Source organism: Periophthalmus magnuspinnatus, chromosome 21 (genome assembly GCF_009829125.3).
Source record: "Periophthalmus magnuspinnatus isolate fPerMag1 chromosome 21, fPerMag1.2.pri, whole genome shotgun sequence".
NCBI classification, from domain to species: Eukaryota; Metazoa; Chordata; class Actinopteri; order Gobiiformes; family Gobiidae; genus Periophthalmus; species Periophthalmus magnuspinnatus.
In genome coordinates this window covers 13,720,939-13,746,084 of record NC_047146.1, presented here as the reverse complement: position 1 = coordinate 13,746,084, position 25,146 = coordinate 13,720,939, and the positions used below count along the sequence as shown (strand labels likewise).

At 36.8% G+C, this 25,146-nt stretch overlaps 1 protein-coding gene across 1 annotated transcript in view; it reads right to left on the bottom strand.

Moving 5' to 3' along the window:
* LOC117389295 (sodium-driven chloride bicarbonate exchanger) overlaps nt 1-25,146 on the bottom strand; it is a 55,051-nt gene that overhangs the window by 16,770 nt on the left and 13,135 nt on the right. Inside the window, exons 9-21 of the mRNA XM_033986944.2 lie at nt 18,585-18,666; nt 16,084-16,239; nt 14,764-14,902; nt 12,411-12,571; nt 10,997-11,182; nt 9,935-10,023; nt 6,307-6,458; nt 6,133-6,220; nt 5,109-5,255; nt 4,925-5,025; nt 3,006-3,180; nt 2,786-2,919; nt 453-698 (exon numbers count right to left, since the gene is read on the bottom strand). Coding sequence (XP_033842835.2) covers nt 453-698; nt 2,786-2,919; nt 3,006-3,180; nt 4,925-5,025; nt 5,109-5,255; nt 6,133-6,220; nt 6,307-6,458; nt 9,935-10,023; nt 10,997-11,182; nt 12,411-12,571; nt 14,764-14,902; nt 16,084-16,239; nt 18,585-18,666 — 1,856 coding nt within the window. The remainder of the gene's footprint in view (nt 1-452; nt 699-2,785; nt 2,920-3,005; nt 3,181-4,924; nt 5,026-5,108; nt 5,256-6,132; nt 6,221-6,306; nt 6,459-9,934; nt 10,024-10,996; nt 11,183-12,410; nt 12,572-14,763; nt 14,903-16,083; nt 16,240-18,584; nt 18,667-25,146) is intronic.

Sequence of the window (25,146 nt, the reverse complement as noted above, 5' to 3'; positions counted from 1 at the left end):
TTAATTAAAATACTATATAATAAATACATTGACAAAGGTTTTTATTTGTTCATTTGCAAATCTTTTTAGGGACTGTTCTACCTTCTCTAATGAATTTCTCCGATTAGCTTGTCGGTGACGCTAATGATCCTCCTGGATAAATTTCGATGCAAAAATTAAGCAGACTAGTATCAAGCTCTGTGATTGGTTGGTACAGTTTGTGCTTTGATTGACTGGAGTCTTGAGTGTGCTCTAGTTCACGTCCGTTAACAGAGTATGTCCCAAACAAGAGTGTAAGTGATATTTGTGCCCTTTTGTGGTTCATTTTAATAGTTCATGTTTTGTGCTAGACTTCAACCAAATATTTACAAGCATTTTTAACACACTCCTGATGCACTGTTAAAATATTGTCTGATCGATGACTGACGAATATCGAGATTTTCATTTTGTCGATACCGCCAACCCCTACTTACGAGTACATTGTGAGCTTTTCCAGGTTGTTGTTTTTGTTGAAGGGGTAGTGATCGCCGAGGTGGATGAGTTTCTCCAGGGCCTCGTAGATGAAGATGATGCAGATGAGGGAGGCGAAGGCTTCCTCTGTGAACCTGGTGATGTACCGTACGAGAGAACTGGCGTCCGTGGCAACCAGGACGATGCAGAGGAAGGCCGTCCACAGACCAATGCACGTTCTCAGGGACAGGTAGGACAAGCCGTATTCTCTGTGGGGAAAATATAAGGAAAGTAATGCGTTATACGCACAGTGATGGGAAGAATACTTTTAGATTTAGTTACAGACACTGGAATACTTTACCCGCATTCATGTATTTTATAATGTATCCCACGTCATAGTCCAGTCAAAGTACAGTTTTCTGAATACTTTCACATTGAGTTTCATTATATTGTGGTGTAAAAATGACATAGGATTAAAACAGCATAGTTTGTTGTGCATTTATTAAAATTTCCTTACTTATACAGTACAGTTTGAGGCCTAATTGTGCAATGAAGTACTAAAATGTATTTCTTTGATTTTTGGAAAGTAACTGTATTTTGGTTGGCTAGCAAATCCATAACAATATCTCTGTTTTTTTTTATAGCACAGTATTCAAGAAGTGTGTATTCTCGATCACAGTATATAGTACAATTACTGTTTCATTTGGTGGTTATCTAAATTTGTATTCTGAATATACCGGTATATCTGTGGTACATGTTTTAGTTACTTCCCAACCCCGTATATCAATGTTAGTACTTTAAAAGCACTGATATATATTGACATTCAGAGCTGAAGAGATTGTGAAAAGAGAGCATCTGCATTAGAGATATTTGTGTCAGCTGATCTAAACCTATAGTGATCTCACTCCTGCATTGTGGAATTAAATGGAGCTGGGGTCAACGGTTTCCAGCAACGTACAGTCATATATGATGATTAAAGTGTGGATTTTCTATTTTAAAATATATAACACAAATAAACAGTTGAGAATGTTAAACTTGTATGGAGAGCCTGTACAAAACAAATGTACACATATAATAAGAGTAAGGAGAGAAGAGTATAATCTGGTTTGTTGGTCTAACAATTATCATTAGTGGCCATTAGTAACAGTGATTATTCAAGGACTGGCGTCTCTGTAAGTGCCACATCACAGTATAATTGTTTCTGAATCTTGTTTTGTTTTCTCATCAGAAAGATGAGAGCACATAACGCCTGTGCTGTGCACCCTGCACTGGCCCCTATTCCATATTGGGTGCAGTTCAAAATGTTATTGATTGTGTTTAAATGTCAGCACTCTATGATCCTCTTTATTTGAGGGAGTCAATGCAGCCCCTATACTCCACCCAGAGCCCTGAGATCAGCTGACCAGCTTTTGCCAGCTCTGCCCAAAGCCAGGCTCAAGACCCGAGGTGAGAGAGCCTTTTCTGCGACAGCCTTCCTCTGCCTGTCAGACCCTCTCAGCCTTTAACACAGTTTAACTAGACTGAAAACCAGCTTCTTCTCCCATTATGGCATTTAATAGTGTGAAGCACTTTGGTCAGCTGGAGCTGTTTTTAAATGTGCTACATAATTTTTTTTTACTTCCAATTCCAAATGTTTCCATTCAAAATTGTCAGAAAGTCAATTAAGCACAAGCAATCACAATTTGTGTAAAATTTTACATCTCTACATATACATTTTTCTATTATGCACGCATACTAACATATGAGCTTTCTAAAGAATAAATTATAAATGTAACAATGATTTCTCAAAAATGAACAGTTTTTGAAGTTACACCTCTAAAGGAAGATTAGTAGGATACAAATATTTTAATACCTGTTCCTTATGAAGAAGCAAAGACCACAAAGCAGTGGGATTCTGGATAATGTAGTTAGTAGAGGATATAGAGTAGTGTTGTCATACTAAAATTTCAAAATCAATTTCTATACTAAGGAACAAACTCCAAACTCAATACCGATTCCAGTACCTCAGTGATAATTAAAAACATTCTTTCTTTAGACAAAAGAATGTGATTTTCTGCATTAAATGGTAGTACTTTTATATTATATTACTATGTGGCCTTATATTTGTGTAATCGCTCATTCGTCCAGGTAGGTTCTATAGTCATTGGTGTATACGTAGTTGTTCTGATGCAACTCAAGATCATTCTAAAGCTGTTCAGAAAAGATTCATTTCTGTCCTATGAATGTAACTTTAGTATCGATACCTGCTCAAATGAGTATCTAGTTTTGATACTAGTTTTTGAGTATTGTTTAGTATCTGATTTTTTTATTCTTTTAACAACCCTTGTATATACTGGGAAATACAATAAACACATACTTGCAGAATTTGAACAATATCTTTTCGAAGACGAGCACTGGCCCTGTGCTGCCCAGAATAGTGAGGGGCTGCCCAGCGAACAGGGAGTAGGCGATCCCAGTGAGAGAGGCTCCAAACAGTGACTCAATGGCACTCTGTCCACAAGAGCAGAAAAACACACATTATCTTAATGAGAGGAAATGCATGGAAATAGACCAACCAATGAGAGAATATGTATTACTATGCGTCCTTCTGTAGCTTCACCCAATAAGCCCCCAAAGGTGATGACCGGGGACATGCAGGCACAGTACAGGAACAAGAAGGAGGCCACACACTGCAAACTGAACGCGTCGGTGTAGTCCGACAGGTAGTGAGGAATTTTACGTTTGATGTCCAGGATCAGACCACCAAACCACCTGACGAGCAGAAAATAAAAGAAGAATTTTGTAGAGATAATAACCAAAATATTTTTCCGTTCTGGGGTCATGGGGTATAGAATAGTATAGTGACATTAAAGGGATGGTATTTCAAATTTCACATTTCATTAACATAACTGTGTCTCCAAATATGACGTAAACAGGCCCAAAACAAATATTGCTTTTACAATTGTAAAGCAATGTCCAAAAAACACTGGACATGACGGCCAGATTTTTTATGTTGTCATTTGTTGTTTTGATTCTCAAGACAATTATCCAACTGCCCAATGACTAAATCCAGTTGGTTAAAACCTTAAAAGACTCTCTCTGATCTATATCCTCGCTACCTAAACCCCAGCACGTGCAGTCAATTATTAATCAGTGCTAGTGCAGCCTCTGCAGCACTAGCACTGAGTGAACTTTGGAGGTTCTGATCTTTCCCATGAGACATGGCTTGTCCGTGTACTGAAAATGTGCTTGTTCTCTATATGCAGGCAACTGAGGCGTAATACCTTTTTGAAACGAGTAAGAGCGTGGGCTACACACTTTTTTATAATTTCAGATACAGGACATTGACCTTTAAACCTCTATGGCCAATTAGTTTTCTTTTCTTTTTTTAACAAAAAAACAGAAAATCTTCAAATGTTGAAACATTTTTAAAAAATCTTATATAAACATACTGTATAACTTTCCATATCGATATTGTGTCTGTGTTTCAATAATGCCAACACTTTTCAATATATTATGATATTTGTGCTGACAAAGAAGACAACTTTATGCAATTTCTTTAATCACATTTCATGTTAATCATAAACAAAAAGAAAACATTGTGGTTTTTGACACTTAAATGTCACATTCTACCATGAAATTCTACCCTGCCTTTATTATAATGTTTAAACTATAGGGCCAATGGAAATATGTAATGTCACATGAATCCAACTTGATCATGTTTGTAATGAAGAGGCCAGGAGTTACCACTGAACTGCAGTACTTTGTGTTCAAGGTGTGTCTGAGTTTGTCTAACTTGTTTTGTCTTGATTGCCTGGTGGTGCTGCTCTCCTGGACTTCAGATTAGTGTGAGATGTCTTTCTGATGGAAAAGCCGAGCTGATAATAGAGATCTGGAGGCAGGCGGTTTCCATAGAAACCACTTTCTGACTACCGAACAAGTTTACCCTGAAATAGCAGGCCCACACCGGAGTGCAATTTTGGGAAAAGGGACCAATATAAAACCACTAGACCAAGCTGTCGAGATGTTATTTGGCATTAGATTACTTCATTAAATCATGGGGTATTCAATAATTAAGTTGAAATGGTTCTAATTATATGTATATCATCTTTTGGAATAAATATACTGTGTTAAAGGTGCAATGTGTAAATTTTCAAGTGGAAGGTACACCACCTGCTTGTCTCCATGGAAATGTTACAGGTCTACCTGCTTCCAGAGTATGGCATTTTTATTGCCTTACTGTGGAACATTCCAATAATAACATATCCCTGCAGAGTAGGAGCAGGCAGATCCCCTACCACAAAAGTTACCTTTAAAGCTAAGATTCCTAACTCCAGTTCCAGGGCATCAACCAGGTCACTCAGTTCACAGTAGTTCTTTTCCCAGACAGATCAAGTATAACTGGACGTTGCAAACATAACTGAGCATATAACTGCCTGCTGGCCAAAGGAAAACTTAACCATAACAAATTATTAGTCATAAAAAATAAAAACAATAGAAAACCACATTTCTGCACCTCCCAGTCCTTTGCAGTTCAGGACCCCCATGGCCGTGGTCTGGCTCTTCCTCTCCCTCTGCTAATCCATTGGCTAAAATATTGTTTTTCTTTCTCTTTTCCTATGAAACAAAAAGGGTGAGTTTTAGGCCATCTTACAAATCACACTTTAGATGAGTTCAAAAGCAAAGTGTGACTTCCATACCTGAGAGGGTACATTTTTTGGAGGCTCAATTCGAATGGAGGGATCCCATTCTCCTGGAGGCAGGACTGTCACCTGGTCAAGGAACTCATCAATCCCAGCAATTAGATCATTTCGGTCTTTAGCTTTATAGGCAACATCACTGAAAACCTGAAGGAAACATAACACATAGATGACATATGACAAAAAAAGAGCGAAAAGCAAGAGGGCAGTTTTTTCTATTTACATTGTACTTGGTGATGAAATATGTAAAAGGTAAATGCATATACACTACTAGTCAAAAGTTTGGACACACCCTCTCATTAAATGTTTTTCTTTATTTTTACTACTTTCTACATTTTATACATATGGAAGACGTCAAATATATGACACAAGATTTTGAAATTATGTAGGAAAGAAAGTGAAATGACTCTACAAAATATTTTTCAACAAAGCAAAGGTGGCTACTTTGAGGATTTGAATAAAAAAATTATAAAAAGTAAAGTAGTAATCTTTTTTTTCTTTGCTACATAATCACATATATTTTACATCATATATTTGATGTCTTTTCTATGTATGTAAATGTAGAAAGTAGAAAAAATAAAGAAAAACATTTAATGAGAAGATGTGTCCAAACTTTTGACTGGTAGTTTATGTTAGACCTGATCATTTCTAATACTGATTACTGACTCGACCAAATAACTCATTGTATTACAACAGAAATATGCATTTTAACACTATTAATCTTAACTGTCCCTCATCAGTATTAAATAATCTTGGCTATATATACGACGTCATCTGAAACCCAGCAATTGAAAACAAATAAAAATGTCTCTATATCAATTTCCTGAACATAAACAATACAAATTTTTAATCATTGCCATTTAACACAATATCCCCAATTTCATCCTTCAAAGTCTGAACTCTCCCCCAGACCACATTTTTACTTACAGAAGACTGGCTGTGGACCTCTCCATTAAATAAACATGACTGTATCTCAATCTTGATTAATATTTGAAAAATTGCAGAGTCCTAAATAACAGTGTACCTCATCTGTCATGAGTGTCCCAATGGACCGCCCGATTTCACGATACTGAGTTCCTCTTGCGATGGGACCCAAAAGAATGAATATAAACCTATGGACAAAAACAAAGTAGCATGAACACACTTGCTTAAAAAATACGAGGACATACTATAAATATATTTGCTGTAGAATAATAACCTTGTGGCAATAGGGACTTCAGTCATCCCCACCAGAAGAACAGCAGGGCACAACCGGACAAACGCCACCACGGGTTTATTTAGAAACTCCAGCTCACCCACCAGAACGTTACAGGCCTCTGCTCCAACTGGAATCTTCTTCATGAAGTGGATCTGCACAAGACATAATGCATACAATTTTAACTTAACTATTTAAACTTCCTTACTGATGCTTTAATGTAAATAGTCTCTGTTTTCAATGTATGTGCCATGTCTCTGATGTGTTACATCTCCAACATGTTAGTGCCATATGAACCATCTCACACTCTGAGGACCTCAGGGACCGGCCTCCTGCTGGTGCCCAGAATCAGGATTAAACATGGGGAATCAGCGTTTCAGTTTTATCCAACTAAAACCAACCGTCTTACTGAAGATGTGACACAGGGCTCTACTTGGACAATGTTTAAATCAAACGTCACAGTCCCCAACATGACCCATTACTAACACTGTGTTTTTTTGTCTAAGGCACAACGGTGCAGAGACCACTAAGACCCAGTGTTTCCCGAGAGTATAAAAGGCCTCCTTCCGCCACCTCCTCTCTCACCACACTCCATCCTCTGCTCTGGTCTGCCATGCCATAACCACTCTGTTTTCGCACCTTCATGCATCTCAGCAATCACATACACAAAATGTTATTGTCTTACTGATTGTCATTCACACCACACACACCCACAGCACACAATTCACATACACTGATAACACCAACAATGATTTATATATATATATATATATATATATATATATATATATATAATATATATAATATATATATATTATATATATATATATATATATATATAATATATATAATATATATATATTATATATATATATATATATTATATTATATTATATATATATATATTATATTATATATATATTATATTATATTATATATATATTATATATATAAAATAAAATAAATTCCCTGCAAGTGTTAAAATGTTGCTGCCTGTGTCCTCCCCTGACTCAGGCTGTAACACAAACAGTAGTTGCTAGTCAATTTTTAGAATAATCACTATTTTGTCAAGGTATAATTTACTGTCCCTCTGGATTTGACCCATCCTTCACCTGGGGACCCATCTCCAGATCTTGAGTTATGCTTGGAGAGGTTTACCTTTGCTGTAGAAGTTTGGTGTGTGTAGTTTAGGTTGATGAAGAACTCAAAGTACCAGGAGGATGTATGTCTTAGAAAAATAGGCCATGAATAGTTTGCCTGACAAGCCCAGACTGACATCTCTCTGTATTTTTTATACCACTCACACCCTCACACCTCGAGCCAGGCCCAAACAACAATCGTGCCATCAGATTTGTTTATTTCAGTGACACATGTGAAACAAGATCAGTGGTCACCATCATTTAGAGCAAAACTAAATTTTTCTGACCTGAGATGAACAGTTTAGTGCTTCACTCACTGATTCAGCAGAAGTCCACAATGTTTTTCAGTCCCCTGTGATATTTTTTCCCATTTTTTTTTTAATTTGCACTGACTATACGTGTCCCTGATTGGCTAATCCACCTGTGATTCACGCCCATCTGAACTTCACCGGTACCAGACTCACATCTTCGTAAAGTATTGGAGAAGAAGTGTATTCTGGATCCCAGGAAAATGAATTGTAACTTTTATGAACAACTGTTGGACAGTAAATATTTCACAATAATATAATTTCTAAGGATGCACTGATTCAGCTTTTTATATTCTGATACCGATGTCAATACTATGGCTTTAAGTATCTGCCAATACCCGGTACCAACCGATACCAGCACAGAGACTCAAAACATGATTTATTTCCTTTAAAGACAAACGGCATATGGGAAACTATTATTCAAATGTGTTTGTAACTTATTTATTATCAAGTAGTTACAGAACAGCTTTGAAAAAATACAAGATGTTTTGGGCCAATATGGTAAGTAAATAATTTTATTACAAAAATGTATTTATCAAAATGGGATATCGACTGAATATATATGTCGGGGCCGATATCTGATCCATCAAAATCTTCAATATCCGATATACAACACCAGTATCGTATTGGTGCATTCCTAATAATTTCCAATAATAATAATCACCATTTTAACACAGTAAAATAAACCTAGACAATTAAACATAAAAGCACACCACAGAAATAACATCACATTTGTTAGAGAAAACCGCTCCAAAAGATTATGTAAAAACGAGTGCCCTTCTGACCTGGACCTGTTGCATAATAAAGTGAAATAGCACAGAGAAAGAATGATGCTAAGAGCCGCAGGGACAGATCCTCTTACATTACGGTGCCGTTCAGTCCCTGACGCACATTGTACAGCCGATCCTCCACATGACAAAGTGCTAATTTTTCAGTGATAATTACGTGACTTGACAAATTTTGAATGGAGTGTTGTTTGTTCCCCGTGTGCACAACTGTTCCACTGGGGCATGACTTGCAAAAATGCGGCTGCTACTGTGTCGATATCCATCTTCACAATTAAATTTAAAGGTATTATGTAACGTTTCAGGTGGAAGGTCCGAAGCTGTCTTTTGTCCACGTGGGAATGTTATAGTTTTCCTTGGAATGTTCCACAGTATTACTATTTGAACTTATCTATCTACTCGAGATAAGCAGCTGCCAGATGAAAAAGGAGAAGAAACAACACAAAACAAAAATGTAATGAGTAAATTCAAGATGGATGACCTTAATACCATACTGCGGAACATTCCAGGCAAAGCAATATCATCTCCATGGAGACAAGATGGTTTTAGATCCTCCGCCAGAGAAGTTACATATCTTTAAATTTAGACCCTCCAATAGAAAACTTAGTGATTTATTTAAAAGTGCAGTTTTATCTTTTTTATTGTTTGACCACATCTGTTGAGTTAAAATCTGTCAAAATGTGTATATCTCCTAAAACATATAAATGCATTTTTAGGGAATTGTGGTTTCCAGGCAGTAGACAGGTATTCTCCTCTTACAACATCATTCTGAAGCAGCAGTATCGTGTGGGTGGGTGGTGTACGCGGTTCACCATGTTCAGGCTAAATATAAACACTGAATGAATATGTCAAATTACATAACTCACATTAACAATCAAGCAGAACAGATAAATACTGTCTGTAGATGATTTAAATGGAAATAACTTTGTTGTATGTGATAATCACCTGTGATAAATGACTTGTATTATTTAACAATGTTTTAATCCTAATCCTTCCTAGATTTCAGTTGGTTATAAAATACTGATGCCCTATTTAGTGTTGTCAAGATGCTAAAATTTCAAACTCGATTTCAACAGGAAGGACTCGATACTCGAAACAACGATAATAATAAAAAACACTCTTTATTTAGACAGCAGAATATCATTTTCAACACTAAATCGTAGTTGTTTTTTTTTTATATTACCATGCGGCTTTACATCTGTGTAATCCCTCAGTTGTCCAGATATTTTCCATCGTGGTCCATATACTAGTCTATGTGATTTTAGTATCGATTTGTGTTTGATTTTTGATACTTTTGACAACTCCGAGTCCGATTACTATCACAAGGACAATATTGTATGTCACTTTCTTTCAGCATATATTTTCTAATAAGAAGTAGCTGATGCAGTGTATTTTGTACCTTGCTCAGGTCCAAACAGCTGCTCTCTCTGCTGACATCACCTTTCCCATCAGGCACTGATAACTGGCACTGTGAGGCAGTCAACTGACCTGCACAAACACATACAAGAAATTAATTACATTTGCAGTTATTTGAAATCTGATCTCAGCTGTAATGTAATGTCTTTAAAAATAGAGGAGAGTGATATATAAGATGGATGTTATTTTAAAATGGACAATTCTCTGTGAGACTTGTATCATAAAACTGTCAAAGTGTAGTTTTCAAAAATGAGTAGGATAAAGTGACATTTTTGTACTTGAGTGGTTAATCTCAGTTAATTTACTTTTGTGGAATTGATACTTTGCAGCTGATGTCATCAATATTCCCTGGGGGTGTGATGCCAACTAGAGGCACTGGTCTGTTTGAGGCTTTGTTAGACTATTTATTTTAACACATCTAACCAGAATGAGCTGTTTTAGTTGGAACTACAACAGGTGAGCAGAATTATGCTGTTACACAAGTCTCCTTCAAATAACATTATAGTTGCACGCTAGCTAGCATTAGCCAGCTGTTTTTCAGTTGGCTCAACATTTTTGTTGACAATGTGTTGCTTAAATACATTACATATACAATTTTTTTTTTTTTTTTTTTGGCTGTGTTTGCTAATGTGTGCATTGTGTCTCCATGGTAACTGCTGAACATGGACATATATGTACAATTAGCATGATGTCAAAGTATCAATACTGGAACCTCAACCTAAACGTTTACGGGCACATTTTAACATATCTCAGATGAACTGCAAAATATTAATATAAAATATTAATTAATTAATTAATATAAAACTCACTACTCCTACTTGCATATTTTAATATAGAAATATAGCAACAAATGTTTGTTGGAAACTATTTAATTTAGTATATGAAAATGAAAATATGTGAAAACAGTTGTGAATATGTGAGAATAGCACGTTTATCAATTCACCCATTTTGCATACGCAGACATCCAGTCCACTAGTGCTCTTTGTATTAGCCTTTAAACAAAGTTCACACAAACCTAACATAACCTCTCCCATTCTTGGATTACCATTCTTGTCAAGTTGGAGCTCAGATGCGCGGCGGCCCATGTCGGCGAGTGAGCGTACGATGGGCAGTCTGTTTGCCAGAGTCTTCTGTTTCTGATGGTGATGCTGCTTCAGGAGGGTCTCTCTCACTCTCGCCCGAAGCTCATCTCCCAGAGGAGCGTACAACTCCTGGTGGTCCAGAACCATATCTGACAAAGACACATATCACAAGAAGTCTTGGTGTTACATATGGATAAAAGCAATACTCAGAAACTCAGGCTAGTTTATGTTTTATGGGGATATACAGAATAACACTATATAGTATTTCCTTTACACAATGTTATTATTTTGGCCTGACCAATTTCTAGTATTTATTTTCTTGTAGATTGTATTGCCCCTGTAAATTTATCTAATGCATTTGACTGATCCATTAAGCAGTGGTGTTGGGGTTACCTAAGAGCTACAGACAATCTCTGTGCCTTGAAGATTATGTTTGAGCTAGGATGTTGGCCTCGTGAGCTAAATTTGCCAATACTGAGCATGATTTGGAATGTCACGATTATGGAACGCAAAAGTACCCAAAGGAAACCCACCCAAACATAGAAACATGCAAACTGCATATGAAAACGTCCTATGCAATGGTATTGTAATAGTAACATTTATCCCTCTTTACCTATTGGGATATTTCTATACATCTATTTCATAACAAACCTATCAGAAGTGACTGATAGTTGTAGCACTCACAATACCACAGGAATTAAAGCAGACCTATTGTGCAAAATCCACTTTTTGGAGTTTTTAACCATGTTATAGCTGTTTCCCCTCATCATTTACTCACCCAAAGTTGTATCTGGAGTGATTTGTGCATGTTTGAGCAATCTTTAATCTCTTATTTTCAAGGTTGCTAATCACTCCCTGTTTTCACTGCCAACAGCATATGCCCACAGCTCTGTACTCACTTTGTTCTCCAATTTGGTAAAAAAAAAAAAAATCTGCTGCTTGCTAGTGTGATCTGCACCTAACCATAAGAGATGCCGACTCTTTATTGTGATGTTTGCGTCGACATCATCATTGGGCACCAAAGTTTTCAAATGCGTAAGTTTTTCTTTTATTAAGTTGTTTTAGTTCAATACTGTGATTTAAATGTGCAAAGGATAACATAATGATTTACAGGTGTCATAGATTATAGCTATATGGGAAACACAAGCATAATAGGTCTTCTTTAATGTTATTGTGCAAAGTAACTTCATAACCACGGTGAGATAAAAATGCAAGTAAAAAAATACATTTCAAACCACTAGAAACAATTTTTCAATTAGCATTTACATGGTTAAGGTGTTTGGGTTGGGGTTGGAAAATGTTGTATTTCTCAAAATTCTGAGACTTATTTTTTTCTTCTCTCAAGTTTCTTCTGAGTCTCTTTCCATTGACTTTTACCTGCTATCTCTTCGATGGTATTAGCTCTCATGTCCAGCAGCACGGTGCCATTGATGATACAACTGCGGAGCTCGAACAGACTGTGCAGGGACAGAGTGGCCACGTAGGGCTTACTCCAGCGCTCCCCTCCATCCTCCACGTCCTCCTCAAATTTAAGCCACCTGCGAAACACAAGTTATATCTCGAGTGAGCCCGGGCCAGCAGACGGTACGCGGGCACACCATCTGTCCCAACGGCAATAAAAACTCTCAATCAAGTCCACTCCAGTGTTTAATATATCTGCTTTGGACTTGGTTTTACTCATTTCATTTCACTCATTTTGATGTTTAACTGTAAATAAAATATGTTGGTTCTCGTGATGCTTGTATGGTATGGGAAGTCTATGGATATGGTCGTAGCTTCTGTTCAAAGATTCATCCTAATTTCTGAAGTTTTCATTGTGCTACAAAGAATAAAACAAAAAGAGGAATTTTTTTTGCTGGCATCCTTTTGGCATTTCTAGAAATGTCAAACCTTTTCAACCTTTTCAACCACCGTCCAGTCACATTTGAGAACTATTGCTTTTACAGAGTGACAGTAGTGGTCATTATCCGCTGCACTTTGGTCAACAGCGTGTTATAAATGAAGTCGGATTGGGCTGGATTATACATATAGCTGCATACACTTTCTCTCTCTGCACTCACAAACTCGTCTTATTGTCCTGAGGAAGAGCTGTTTGTGATCAAAACATCTCTTTATATGCAGTTTTTTAGTAAGTGTGCAGGCTTTGTCTCATCTATGTTCACTACAGTAGCCTCGCACCTAGTTGTGTACTATTTACATGGGCTTAGGCCGGGCACATAACTTTTCCTTCACAGTACTTGTACTTGTAAAACTATAAGATGGGTAGCACTGATGTCTTAATAAGAGATCCAGATATTTTGTGTCTATACTGCTGATACAGTACTTGATGATACGTGGTGGATGAAGTACTCAGTTTTGTTGCTGAAGTTACAGATACAAAGTAAAAAAGTTACTCTCGTAAAAGTAAAACTATAGGATTAAAAATCTGCTTGAATAAAAGCATTAAAGTACCTGTTTAAAAAATTTATTTAAAGAGTGAAAAGTAAAAATATGTTGTTACACTTGAACTTGAACATTTTTTACTCAGAATGTTACCAATAACACGGAAAATAAAAAATAAACTCTCAAATCGTATGAAAAGTACTTTTTACTTTTCAGTCCAATTAAAAATGCAGTGGAGCAGAAAGTACGGATCCTTGCTCTCAAATGTAGTGAAGTAAAAGGTACCCAATGTAAAAAGTACAGATACCTAAAAATTCCACTTAAGTACAGTACTTTACTACTTGTACTTCGTTACTTTCTACCACTGGATGATATCAGTGCAGATACTCGTTTCAAAATGAATACTTCATCACAGAAGCTTTTGGTTTAGGAAAATCTGATACTGGAATTGCTACTTCTATAAGTCCCTCCTCCTTTGTGGTGACTGGAGAATTCTATCAAAGAAATGAATCTCTGTGAAGCAGTATCAGACTGAAATTATACAGATGGAATAACAATAATAAAGTTATGGCTGCTTGTGTGAACTTAAAAACAAACATGAGAGCCTCAACAAAAGCCAGTAAGATAAGATAAGATAAATTTCCCTTTTGGGACAATAAAGTTTGTCTTGAGCTCACTGCCCGCAGCTTAAAAACACAGTTACACTCACACATACAGTACAGTCAGGCAACAGTCTCAAGATACGTGCCATTATTAATGTCCATTATCCATTTGTGCACTGCACAACCATAAAGTGTCCAAGTTATTGCACAAGCCCCACTTCGCAAATAATTATTGCACCAGCCCATAATTGCACAGTTTTTGCACCGGCAGTTATTGCACCACTGAAAATAAAGTGACTAAGTGCGCCTTTGTTGTTTATATTTGTTCAGTAGTGTAACAGAAGTGGGAAATGAGAATTTGTATCTGTTACTCTTAAAGTTAGGCACCCGATAGCGCCTGCCCGATGGAAGACTTTCATATTCCCCATGCAACAGGTGAGAGGGGTTCCCCAGTAAATTGTCTTCTAATTGAATGCATAACTTGGTTGGCCTAGTTCATAACTGTTATTCACTAAAATACTTTTTCTTGACCTGACCCAATAGCCATATGAATCTTGCTCCACCTCTAGTCCTGAGGGCAAAGGAATTAAAAATACTAATGTAATTAAAAAGACGAATACTGACCCTGCCTCTCATCAGCATAAGTGGGATCACAGCATGACCACTGCATTCAATCCCATTTACAGGAAATACATTTAGGTCACTCAGACTCTAGGTGCTACTTAATATGACAGTCTAAGCCATACCGGGCGCTCTCTCTCCAGTTCCCATCCTCTCCATCCTTTACACAGATCTCATCCATCTCCGTGAACAGATCATGTGGTGTGTGCTCGTCGTCCTCATCCTCCACCCCCAGCAGGAACTGCACTCTCTGTGAGGGGGTGTCTGGAAAAAAACATATTTGCATCAAAATACACATGAGCTAAATGTTTGGACACACCTTTACATTTATTTCAGCACTATTTACATTGTAGATTCTCAGTGAAAGCATCAAAATTGGAATGTAGTAAACAAAAAATAAACTCAAAATGTGCATATTTATGAAGTGAAAACCATTGTAGGAGACTTCATCAAGAAGCTCAGTGAGAGAGCGGTTTGCAGCGCTGTCAACAAAGCAAAGGATGGCTACTTTGATGAAATTTAATTGAAGATATAAATATGTTTAGTTAAATTACTGAACTTTTTTTCTTTGGTACATAATTTCCTATACTTTGCACCATATATTTCCATATGCAGTGGTGGGTAATACTCAATTACACTTATGTGAGTATTTTTTAAATAAACTGTACTTTTCAGAGACTGTTTCTAGCAGCATACTTTTACTCCTTGTTAAGTAATATTTTTTATTGAAGTAAAAGTACTCCTACTTGAGTAAAGGCTTCAGTTACTCTACCCACTATGAGTAAGTCTACCAGGTGACAAAAGCTTCATGTTGACAATATTACATTTCAGCCTTTGTGTTTCATGCATCAGTCCTTCACATATGATTTACTTTTTCTCATTTTTATGTCTATTCTGTGCATTATTAAATTTTTTGTCCTTCTAATTACATTGAAAACAAATTATAAATCAGACGTTACTTCCCGACAGTTACTCTTTAACTCTTACTTGAGTAGTAGTTTTCTCCAAATCATTCAATTTTTCCATACATTTACCACTACTTAGTACTTCTACTTGAGTAATATTATTATGAAGCGATGTTTCTATTACTTGAGTACAATTTTTGGCTACTCTACCACCTCTGTCCATATGTATCTAAACTCTAGAAAGTAGTAAACAAAGAAAACAGTGAATGAGTAGGTGTGTCTAAACCATAGACAGTATAAAGTAAGTGTGGACTAAGGACTGTAAGTGTGACATCAGTTTTCTAATGTAAAGTGAATTGGAGCCAGAGTCGATGGAGCCGGAAGCGCATCCATAATCACTTCTTATTTGGAGCATGGTGGCTAGCAGGTTAAGCTACGTCCATTTATATACATACAGTTTATAGTCCAAACGTTTGACCGGTAGCATGTATAGTATATGTGTATAAAAATGCTGGTATTCTCATGTTTGCGGAGTGTTACCATAAATAGGAGACTCGCGGCCTTCGACCAGGGTGGGGGCGCGCTCCATGCTGCGTCTCTTGTGGTGCCTGCTGCCATGGTGCCGGTGTCTGCGGTGACTCCTCTGTCTGGTGCTGCCCAGGGGAACATGCACGCCGATATACAGAGTTCTATGTCCTGTGGAGGAAGAGGAGACAGCTGTAAGGTTATGCAAGTGGTGGATGTACAGACTATATTAAGTGTTATAGGATAAAATAATGAAAAGAGAGTTGCAGTGTAGTGTTTTTATAAGGAGAGAAGGCACATTATTTTGATAAGAAATGCATTTTGGTTGAGAAACTAGGAGAAAAAGACTGAACTGACAAACTGATAAAAGAATCACATTTCAAAACATGTTTGTACAGATCTAAACTACAGGGTTAGCAGTTTTTATGCAGAATCAGACAGGATATTTTGTTGTTTGCAGAGGAAATGATGGTACTTCTTTAGATTTGATTGTGATTAATCTTGCAGCCTTATTTTAAACCATGGATTCCCAGAGATTCAGATCATAATCTCCAAAATCTGCAAATAACCTGGAGCTAGAGCCAGATTCAAGCAAGAAAACAGAACAAATTACACTGTAACAATGTGAGTGATTTGTGTTTAATTTGGCTCCAACTTTAACTACCATAAAGAATTTTAAATAAAAAAATCTCCCCCATTTTAGAACCCTTGACATAGACCTTTGAGTATTCGCCCCACAACCAAAGGATCACAGGTTCAACCATTATACAGTATGAGCATGAATATGACAGCAAGACACTCATCTTACATTGCATATTCCTAGGGTAAAAAAAAAAAGCTTGCTGAAAGATATTTTAATTAGTTTGCTTTCCACCTAATCCTAGCTACTGTATTCTGTGGCGTAAACAGACAAATATACATAATTAATTCTATTTACTACTCTATTTAATCTAAATGGGTGCCAGGTAAACCAGCTGGTGCTAGTACTCTGATTTTGATTGTTGGTGTTGTGTAACTGTGGAATAACTGATGACGCTCCCACACGTTCTACTCCCACTCCAACTTCTCTCTTAAATTCGAAAAAAACTGTCAAGAGGAACGGTTTGTGCGGACAGTCCGACACCGCGTGGGCGCACTCACATCCCAGAGCCTTCAGATCATTACAAAAATTCTCACTTGAACTGATCTTATTCATTTGAATCTGAGGCATTTAAGTTGATTCTCCACAGTATGGCATTAAACTTATCTATCTTGCTTTTATTTAAAGGTATAGTATGGAACTTTCTGGAAGTGATACGTCACTTGTATGATTCCATGGAAATAAGTTAAAACCTTACTTCGAGAGATAGATAGGTATGCCATACTGTGGAAGATTATAGTATATAGCCAAAGAACAACATTTCCATGGAAACAATCATGGGAGGAGTCAGGTTTGTGGAAATGCAAGCCCGCTCAGATTAAGGACAAATGGTTATCTAAGTTTTTTATTGCAATAAACACAACCAAAATAAAAAATAAGATTAACTATTATTTGTCCCACAACACAAAGGTCAAGAACAACAGGAAAATGCAATCAAAACCAAGATAAATTATATTATAAAGATTTACAATAGACACAAACTAACACCACACTGTGTCAGCAGAGTAAAACTATAAGGTACAAAACTTGGCAGAATAAGAGGCTCTGACTGTGGTTATGAACAGTACAACACATCAGTTAAAGTGTCTTCAGTTTATTAGTTTGTACCTACAGTGCAGCAAAAGGACATATCAAATACATAAACAGCAGGTAAAGTGACTTCAGTGAATTGTTCCAGTAAAGTTTTGTCTCATTATGTCCCACTGTTCCACATGATCACTGATATATTACACATAAGATAAAAATCATACTATGGATTTCATTTTTACTGCTCAAAAATAGAAAAAAGGCCTTCTTACTGTGAGTGGGCTTGTCCACAGGGTGTCCCCTGCTTGTCTCCATGGAGATAGATATGTTTAATGCCATACTATGAAACATTCTAGGCAACATACCCTCCTCCAGAAAAGTTGCATAGTGAACCTTTAAACAAGACCTATTGTGCTTGTATCAGATATATATAGCTGGGATATATATATGTCGCTGTCGGCCCCTCTTATGGACAGCTGCAGATCCTGCTGGCGAGTAGCAATTTTTTTAATTTTTCATTTGTACCAAAATAACTATGTGACGCTGCCAAATCCTACACGTGTCATCAATTAAGGAAATAAAATTGAAGAAGGAAATGGATGTATGATGGTGGAGGTGAAAATGAGGATTGATCAGTAATATGACATCTTGAAAATGAGCAATTAACATTGCTCAAACGTGCACAAATCACTCCAGATATAACTTGGAGAGGGTAAATGAGAAGAGGAAACAGCTGTAACATGGTTAAATGCTCTGAAAAGCTGATTTTGCATGATGTGTCTGATTTAAGTAAACCAATCAAGAAATGCATTTATTCCAGTTGTTTTGTGGTGTATTCTTTTTGCTTTACCATCAAGATCTTCCTGCTCAAAGTTGGTGCCTTGTTGCGACCTCGTCCCTCCCTGGTCCACCACTGCTTCATCATCACCGCGCTGTAACACAGAACACAAATATTGTTGCAACATAATTAATTTTATATTACAAATGGATATTATGCCAATTTATTAACGGTTCTTCCCTGGCTGTTCTCTCACAGTCAAGAGCCTGATAAAAAACGCATTATGTGACAGTGCAGTCGTCATGGTAACTAATTACACTTCTCATCTGTAAAAGGGAGAGCTGTCATCTTGGTCCAAACAGAAAGTGTTTCATAATGGCAACAACAAATTATCTTTTTATGAATATGATTTCATTGAATGAGATCTACTTTCAGTGCAGCACAGTGAGAATATTCTCTGGTCTCTATTTCATCATTAGTTAATCAGTTAATCATATTACACCAGTCTGTCTGTCTCTTAGCACAAGTCAGCTAATTACTTACATTACATAGCCATTTTAGTTCAAATGTGTTTCTTTCATTACCAAATACATCACATAACCTATAATTAGTATATTTGTTGTGCAGGCCTGTTGATATTTACTATATCGGCTTATTGTTCAATACATGATAAATCAAACAATTATTTTTGGAGGTCAATATTTATGATGAGGATTTTTTTCTATCACGGGTGGGAAAGTTTTGGTTATTTTTTCTGCAATATGATAAGAGGGAAAGATGGAAAACCATTTTGAGTTTGTCACTTTTGGATCTAATGAGATGGAAGAAATACTCTATTCTGTTACTTAACTACAAGTACAGATAGGGGAGCAAAAAATATCACATCAAAAAGTATAAAGTACCAGTTTGTGTATGTTCTTAAAGAGTTAAAGTAAATGTTTTTTGCACAGACATCTAAAAAAGCTTTAATGAATAGATTTTAATAAAGATTTGTGCTGAATTTTCTTTTTTTCTGGCTGTTTTTGTTTGTATATTTCTTTTTGCTCAAACTATAACCATGTTAAAAATAAAACCCAAGGCCTTTTCAGCAGGTCTCAAACAATAATAAAAAAAAACCCTTTACTTTTCAGTGCAGTTAAAAAACGTAATGAAGAAGAAAGTACAGATACAGGCTCTCAGATGTAGTGAAGTAAAAGTAAAAAGTACCCACTGTAAAATTGACTTAAGTAACGTACAAATACCTGAAATGTACACTTAACTATAGTACTACTTTTACTTCACTGGATCTAATGCAGAACAAACTGTCTTTTATGGGAGACTAGACTAAAGTCAACACCAAACAAGACCACAATGCACATGGGGTCTAAAGCTGTACAATGAATACTTAGGAAACTAATACCTCAATATAGCAACACAGTAACTATAACCCAATGCATCCTGTCCTGCTTTCATTTCAGTCAGTTTTCCGTTTATATTGATAATTTGGATGATTTTGCAATGCATAATATACCCAGGCCTGTCACGTTTACACATTCTGAAGGATTTGAATATTGCTATAGAGAAATATCATGATAAACAATAATACTGAAACTAATTACAATAACAAATAATCCAGGATAATCCCAGTAAACTATTTTAAAAACACAATATCATTAAAAAGCACGAGCTGCAACAAATAAACAACCCAATTAGTCGTGGATGTTACTTTTCCACTCCTCTACAGCTCAAATCTTTTACATAAAAAACAGCAGAAACCCTCCTTACCTACTATTGCAATAAAAAATATGCACACGATGAATATTGAGCCTCAAACTGGTAAATGATCACATGTTTATATAGAGTATTTCCACTTTCAAAGCACTCAAAGCTCTTTACAACGAACCACTCAACTGACCGCTCAACTGACCGCTCAACCAATGATGTTTATGTCGAGAGCGGGATTCAAACCTCCAACCTTCAGATCAGTGGACAAACACTCTACCAACTGTTCATACTGCCTCACAAACACTCAAACACATGTGATAATAGCCACCAGGTTCAGCTCCAAAATAAAAAAAAAATAAAAACGCTAATCCTTTGAGCTTTTGTGAGATTATTAAAAAAAAAACAAATGACAGACAATGCCATTACTGCCTGTTTGAGAGTAGTAGGAGATTTAAAGTGGTACACCGGGTTCTGAGCCTGTTATTCAAAACCAGGGTAATTTCCTGAAACGCATCGGGACATAGCAGCATCCTGTGGTGTGAATGTGACTATGAACGCTTATGTAATAGTAAAAAAAAAATGGATGTGAGAAGAGGAGGTAGAAGGAAACAGCAAAACAAAAACATAATAACTGTTTAAAAGGGCTGGATGATAAACTGCAAATCTGTGCTCACCTTTGCGATGTAAACACTAGGCCTACAGTAGTAATAACTTTTCAAAGTCATCACTTACTGCAATGCCAATGTGATCACAAATCAGAGAGACTTTTCACACATAGAGTCCGTCCCATTCTCTCTCGGGCCAACACAGAGACGCTGATGCATGCTTTTATCACCAGTCGTATAGACTACTGTAATGCCCTGCTCTCTGGTCTTCCCAAAAAGGTGATTTCAGGTCTACAATTATTACAAAATTCAGCAGCACGTGTCCTGACTAAGACCAGGGGGCGGGACCACATTACACCGGTATTAGAATCCCTGCATTGGCTCCCTGTGTGTTTCAGGATCGATTTTAAAGTTCTTTTACTGGTTTTTAAATGTCTTAATGGTCTTGGGCCTTCTTATCTTACAGAACTGCTTTTATCCTATGAACCCTCGCGGCCCCTGCGCTCCTCCGGCAGCAGGCTCCTAGTCATTCCCAAAGTCAGGACACACACTCATGGAGAGGCCTCTTTCCAGTTTTATGGCCCCCGTCTATGGAACAGCCTGCCGGAGGACCTCAGGGCCGCAGAGAACATTCAGGTTTTTAAAAGCAGGCTCAAGACCCATCTTTTTAGCATAGCTTTTGATTAGTATTTATCATTTTAGTTTACTTCTCTATTTATTTAGTCTTATTTAGGCTGGCTAGTGTGTTTATGTTTTACTTATGTTTTATTTACTTGTTTAGTTTTGACTTATTTTATTATTTATTGATTATTTTATTATTTATTGATTATTTATTTTATTATTTATTGACTTATTTATTAGGTTTGACTTATTTTATTATTTTTAATCATTTTAGATTTGCCAGTGTTTCCTCTGAGGAGCCCTCTGCACCGGGAGCTGTGGTTGGCTGTGGCTGCTGGGCCTTGGCTCGTGGGCCCTGGAGGTTTGGTCTTGACCTCATCTCTTCTCGGGGCCCTGGGCTGGTGTCCTGTGGCTGTGGGTGACCCTGTTCCTGGTGCAGATGGTTCCTCTGGTGGCGCTCTCTCATCTGGTTCATCTTTATCCAGCCTGTTCCACTTAAACATATTTTAAATGAAACTGAGGTATTTTAACATGTGTTGAGGTGGGGGGTTGTTTGGTTATGATTATTGATGTGTTGGGGTTGGGTTGTTGGGCTGTCGGGTGGCTGGGTGGGTTTGGTGGGTGGGACTGATTTTAATGCTTTGTAAAGCACTTTGTGTTACTTTTTTTTTTTTTGTATGAAAAAGTGCTATATAAATAAACTTTGATTTGATTTGATAATCACACACGCTTAAACGAGACAATACACTGGGTGGGTTATTAGCAAAGTGGTGGTGGAAGAAGTACTCAATTCTATTACTTAAGTAAAAGTATTCAAGTAAATGTAAAACTAACACTATCACATGAAAAAATCTACTTAAGTAAAAGTAAAAGTATTTAAACAGGGTTTAAAAATGTACTTAAAGAGTACAAAGTAAAAGTATTGCAGTGCAGATTTTGAAATCTACTGAAGCTTCAAATGTAGTAATTTTGATACAGATTTGTGCTGAATTTTGTTCAACAGAAACAACTGTTTTTATTCTAGCTGTTTTTATTTCAATATTTTTTGTTTGCTCAAACTATGAATGTGTTAAAATAAACCTCTGAGCCTTTTCAACAGGTTTCAAACAACAATAAAAATACTTTCACTTTTCAGTCCAGCTCAAAAATGTAGTGGAGTAGAAAGTACAGATACTGCTCTCAAAAATAGTTAAGTAAAAGTTCAACTTAAGAATGTACTCAAGTAAAGTACAGATACCTAAAATTTATACTTGAGTATAGTACTTTACTACTTTTACTTCTTTAAAGTAGTAAAGTACTGTCCAAGGACAATTTTGAAGCAGCTATGGTAATGCTACAAAGAAAATGTTTTGTTTGCATGAATAAAAAATAGTCCAGATCATTTTTCAACAGGTGCTTGTTTTATGTGTGGCTCCAAAATAAGTCAAATAAATGTGTAGAATTAGACTTAATATTAAGAAGCCTTCATTTTAAGACTACAATATAAAGGTTGAGTTCATGTGATGTCACAACATTAAAATAAGCCCATAGTTTTAAACTGAGGCAGCTGAAAGCACAATGTTAGAATTATCCCTTTAACTGTCTAGACCTTTGGACTATTCACATCAAACAAAAACTGATGCAAAGTTGAACATCTCGTATGGCAACAGAAGGGAATTATTTTCTCACATTAGCATTAAAATATGATAATTGTTCATTGAAAATAATCAAAGCCATAACATTTTGTTCTTTCTTGTTGAGTCTGCTACCTGCTTGTCTCCATGGAGATGATATTACTTTGCCTAGAAGGTTCCACAGTGTGGCATCAAACTCATCTATCTCCATGGACCCAAACAGGTGGCACGACCAGGACAAATTACAGGTCAGATCTTTGGGGAGGTGACCACACTCACAATAAGAATACATTTTTTCAAGTTATGTTTGAGTAATAAAACATTCAATTCAATTTTATTTCTATATTACACTTAAATACACCTTCAGCTTCTCAAAGTGCTTCGCATAAAATACCATGGATGCCAGGGAGAAGAGGTCAGTTTTCAGTCTAGTCTTAAACTGTTCTAAAGAGGATCTGACAGGCAGAGGGAGGCTGGTCCATAGTCTGGGCACTGCCACAGACAAGGCTCTGTCACCACTGGCCTGGCCCGGCTTTGGGCACAGCCAGCAGGAGCTGGTCAGCTGAGCTCAGGGCTCTGGGTATAATATAGGCTACAGTAACTTCCTCAGAAGGTGAAGAAGATCATAGAGAGCAGACATTTAAACACAATCAATACAATTTTGAATTGCACCCAATATGAGATAGGGAGTCAGTGCAGACTGCACAGGCGTGATGTAAAACATGTAATTCAATAAATGCTAAATTGATATATTTAATGCCAAACTGTTGGACAATCCAGGCAAAACAATAACATCTCCATGGATGCAAGCAGGTGGCAGACCCTCCACAGGAAACGTTAAGCAGTCCATCTTTAACATAGTAGTAAGATCCCATATTGTGTTCATTTTCTCCTGGGATTTCAGAAACTGTGAATCATCCATAGAGCAATTATAAAAACTGTTACGCTTTAACTGAAACCATGACAACATCAAGGTTTAATAAATTCCAATGAAGTAAATAACTATTCCTTAAAAGCAGTACATACGTAGCTACTCTTGTGCATGTTGCATACCAGACTGTGACACTATAGAAAGGTCAAGCTCCTTCATTTACAACCCTTTAATCCTCTGCTTAATCTCAACATTCATCAGCCACATGTGTCCTCGCACTATTGTCAAGTAAGGCTCTAGTAATCACACGCTTCACACATTTTGCCTGTGCGCTGACAATATGTTAGCACTGTGTTCCGGCGGGCAAAGAATAAGCACTTAAAGTAATCTGATGTGTGGCTGCCTGGAAATACTGTATTACGTAGATAGAGACACACATATCGTACTAAAAGCAACGGTCAAATGGATTTAGGAGTAAAACGAACTTGATGCTGTAACAAGGCAGAATCAGAACAGCTGGGGTGGAAAAAATACTGAACATGTAATGCTTCTGTATCTGAAGCTCACTTAAAGGTCCCTGATAAGATAAGGTTATAAATACTTTTTGAGCTTGTGGGTATGTTGTTGTTTACTCATCAAAAAACATAACAGAATTTGAGATTTCCATTCACCCATGTTTCAGAAATCCTGCATAGATTAGCTCTCACTGTCTCAAACGTTCTAAACAACCTGCTCCACCTTGTGATGTTATTAGGTATAATCCAGGAAGAGCCCACACAAATCCAAATACAGTTCACCCGAGTAATTTGGATCATTTTAGTTCTCAAATTTCCTTGACAGATGCATCTCATTTTTCAAACCAGTAACTGAGTATTTTTTTAGCTGAATATAAACTGCTTCAGCTTTTACTCATAAGTACAGTTTAGTCACATATCCTCAGTAAATCTTAATAGAATCTCTAAGAAAATTCACAATCATGCTCTATATGTTAACTAATCCTGTCTTGTCTGTAAATGGGCTTCTCCTGACACGTTGCCCCAGCTGCACCGATGGATGGGTCAAATACAGATGACATCAGCCCAGATGCCAGTAAAGTTAATGGTTATACTGTTTATTTAAATGACACAGGGGAAACAGAGAAGCATGCAGCTGATCATGCATCATTTAGATTCAGATTTAGACAACTAAAAAAGTGAAAAAAGCTAAAATCTAACTTCTCT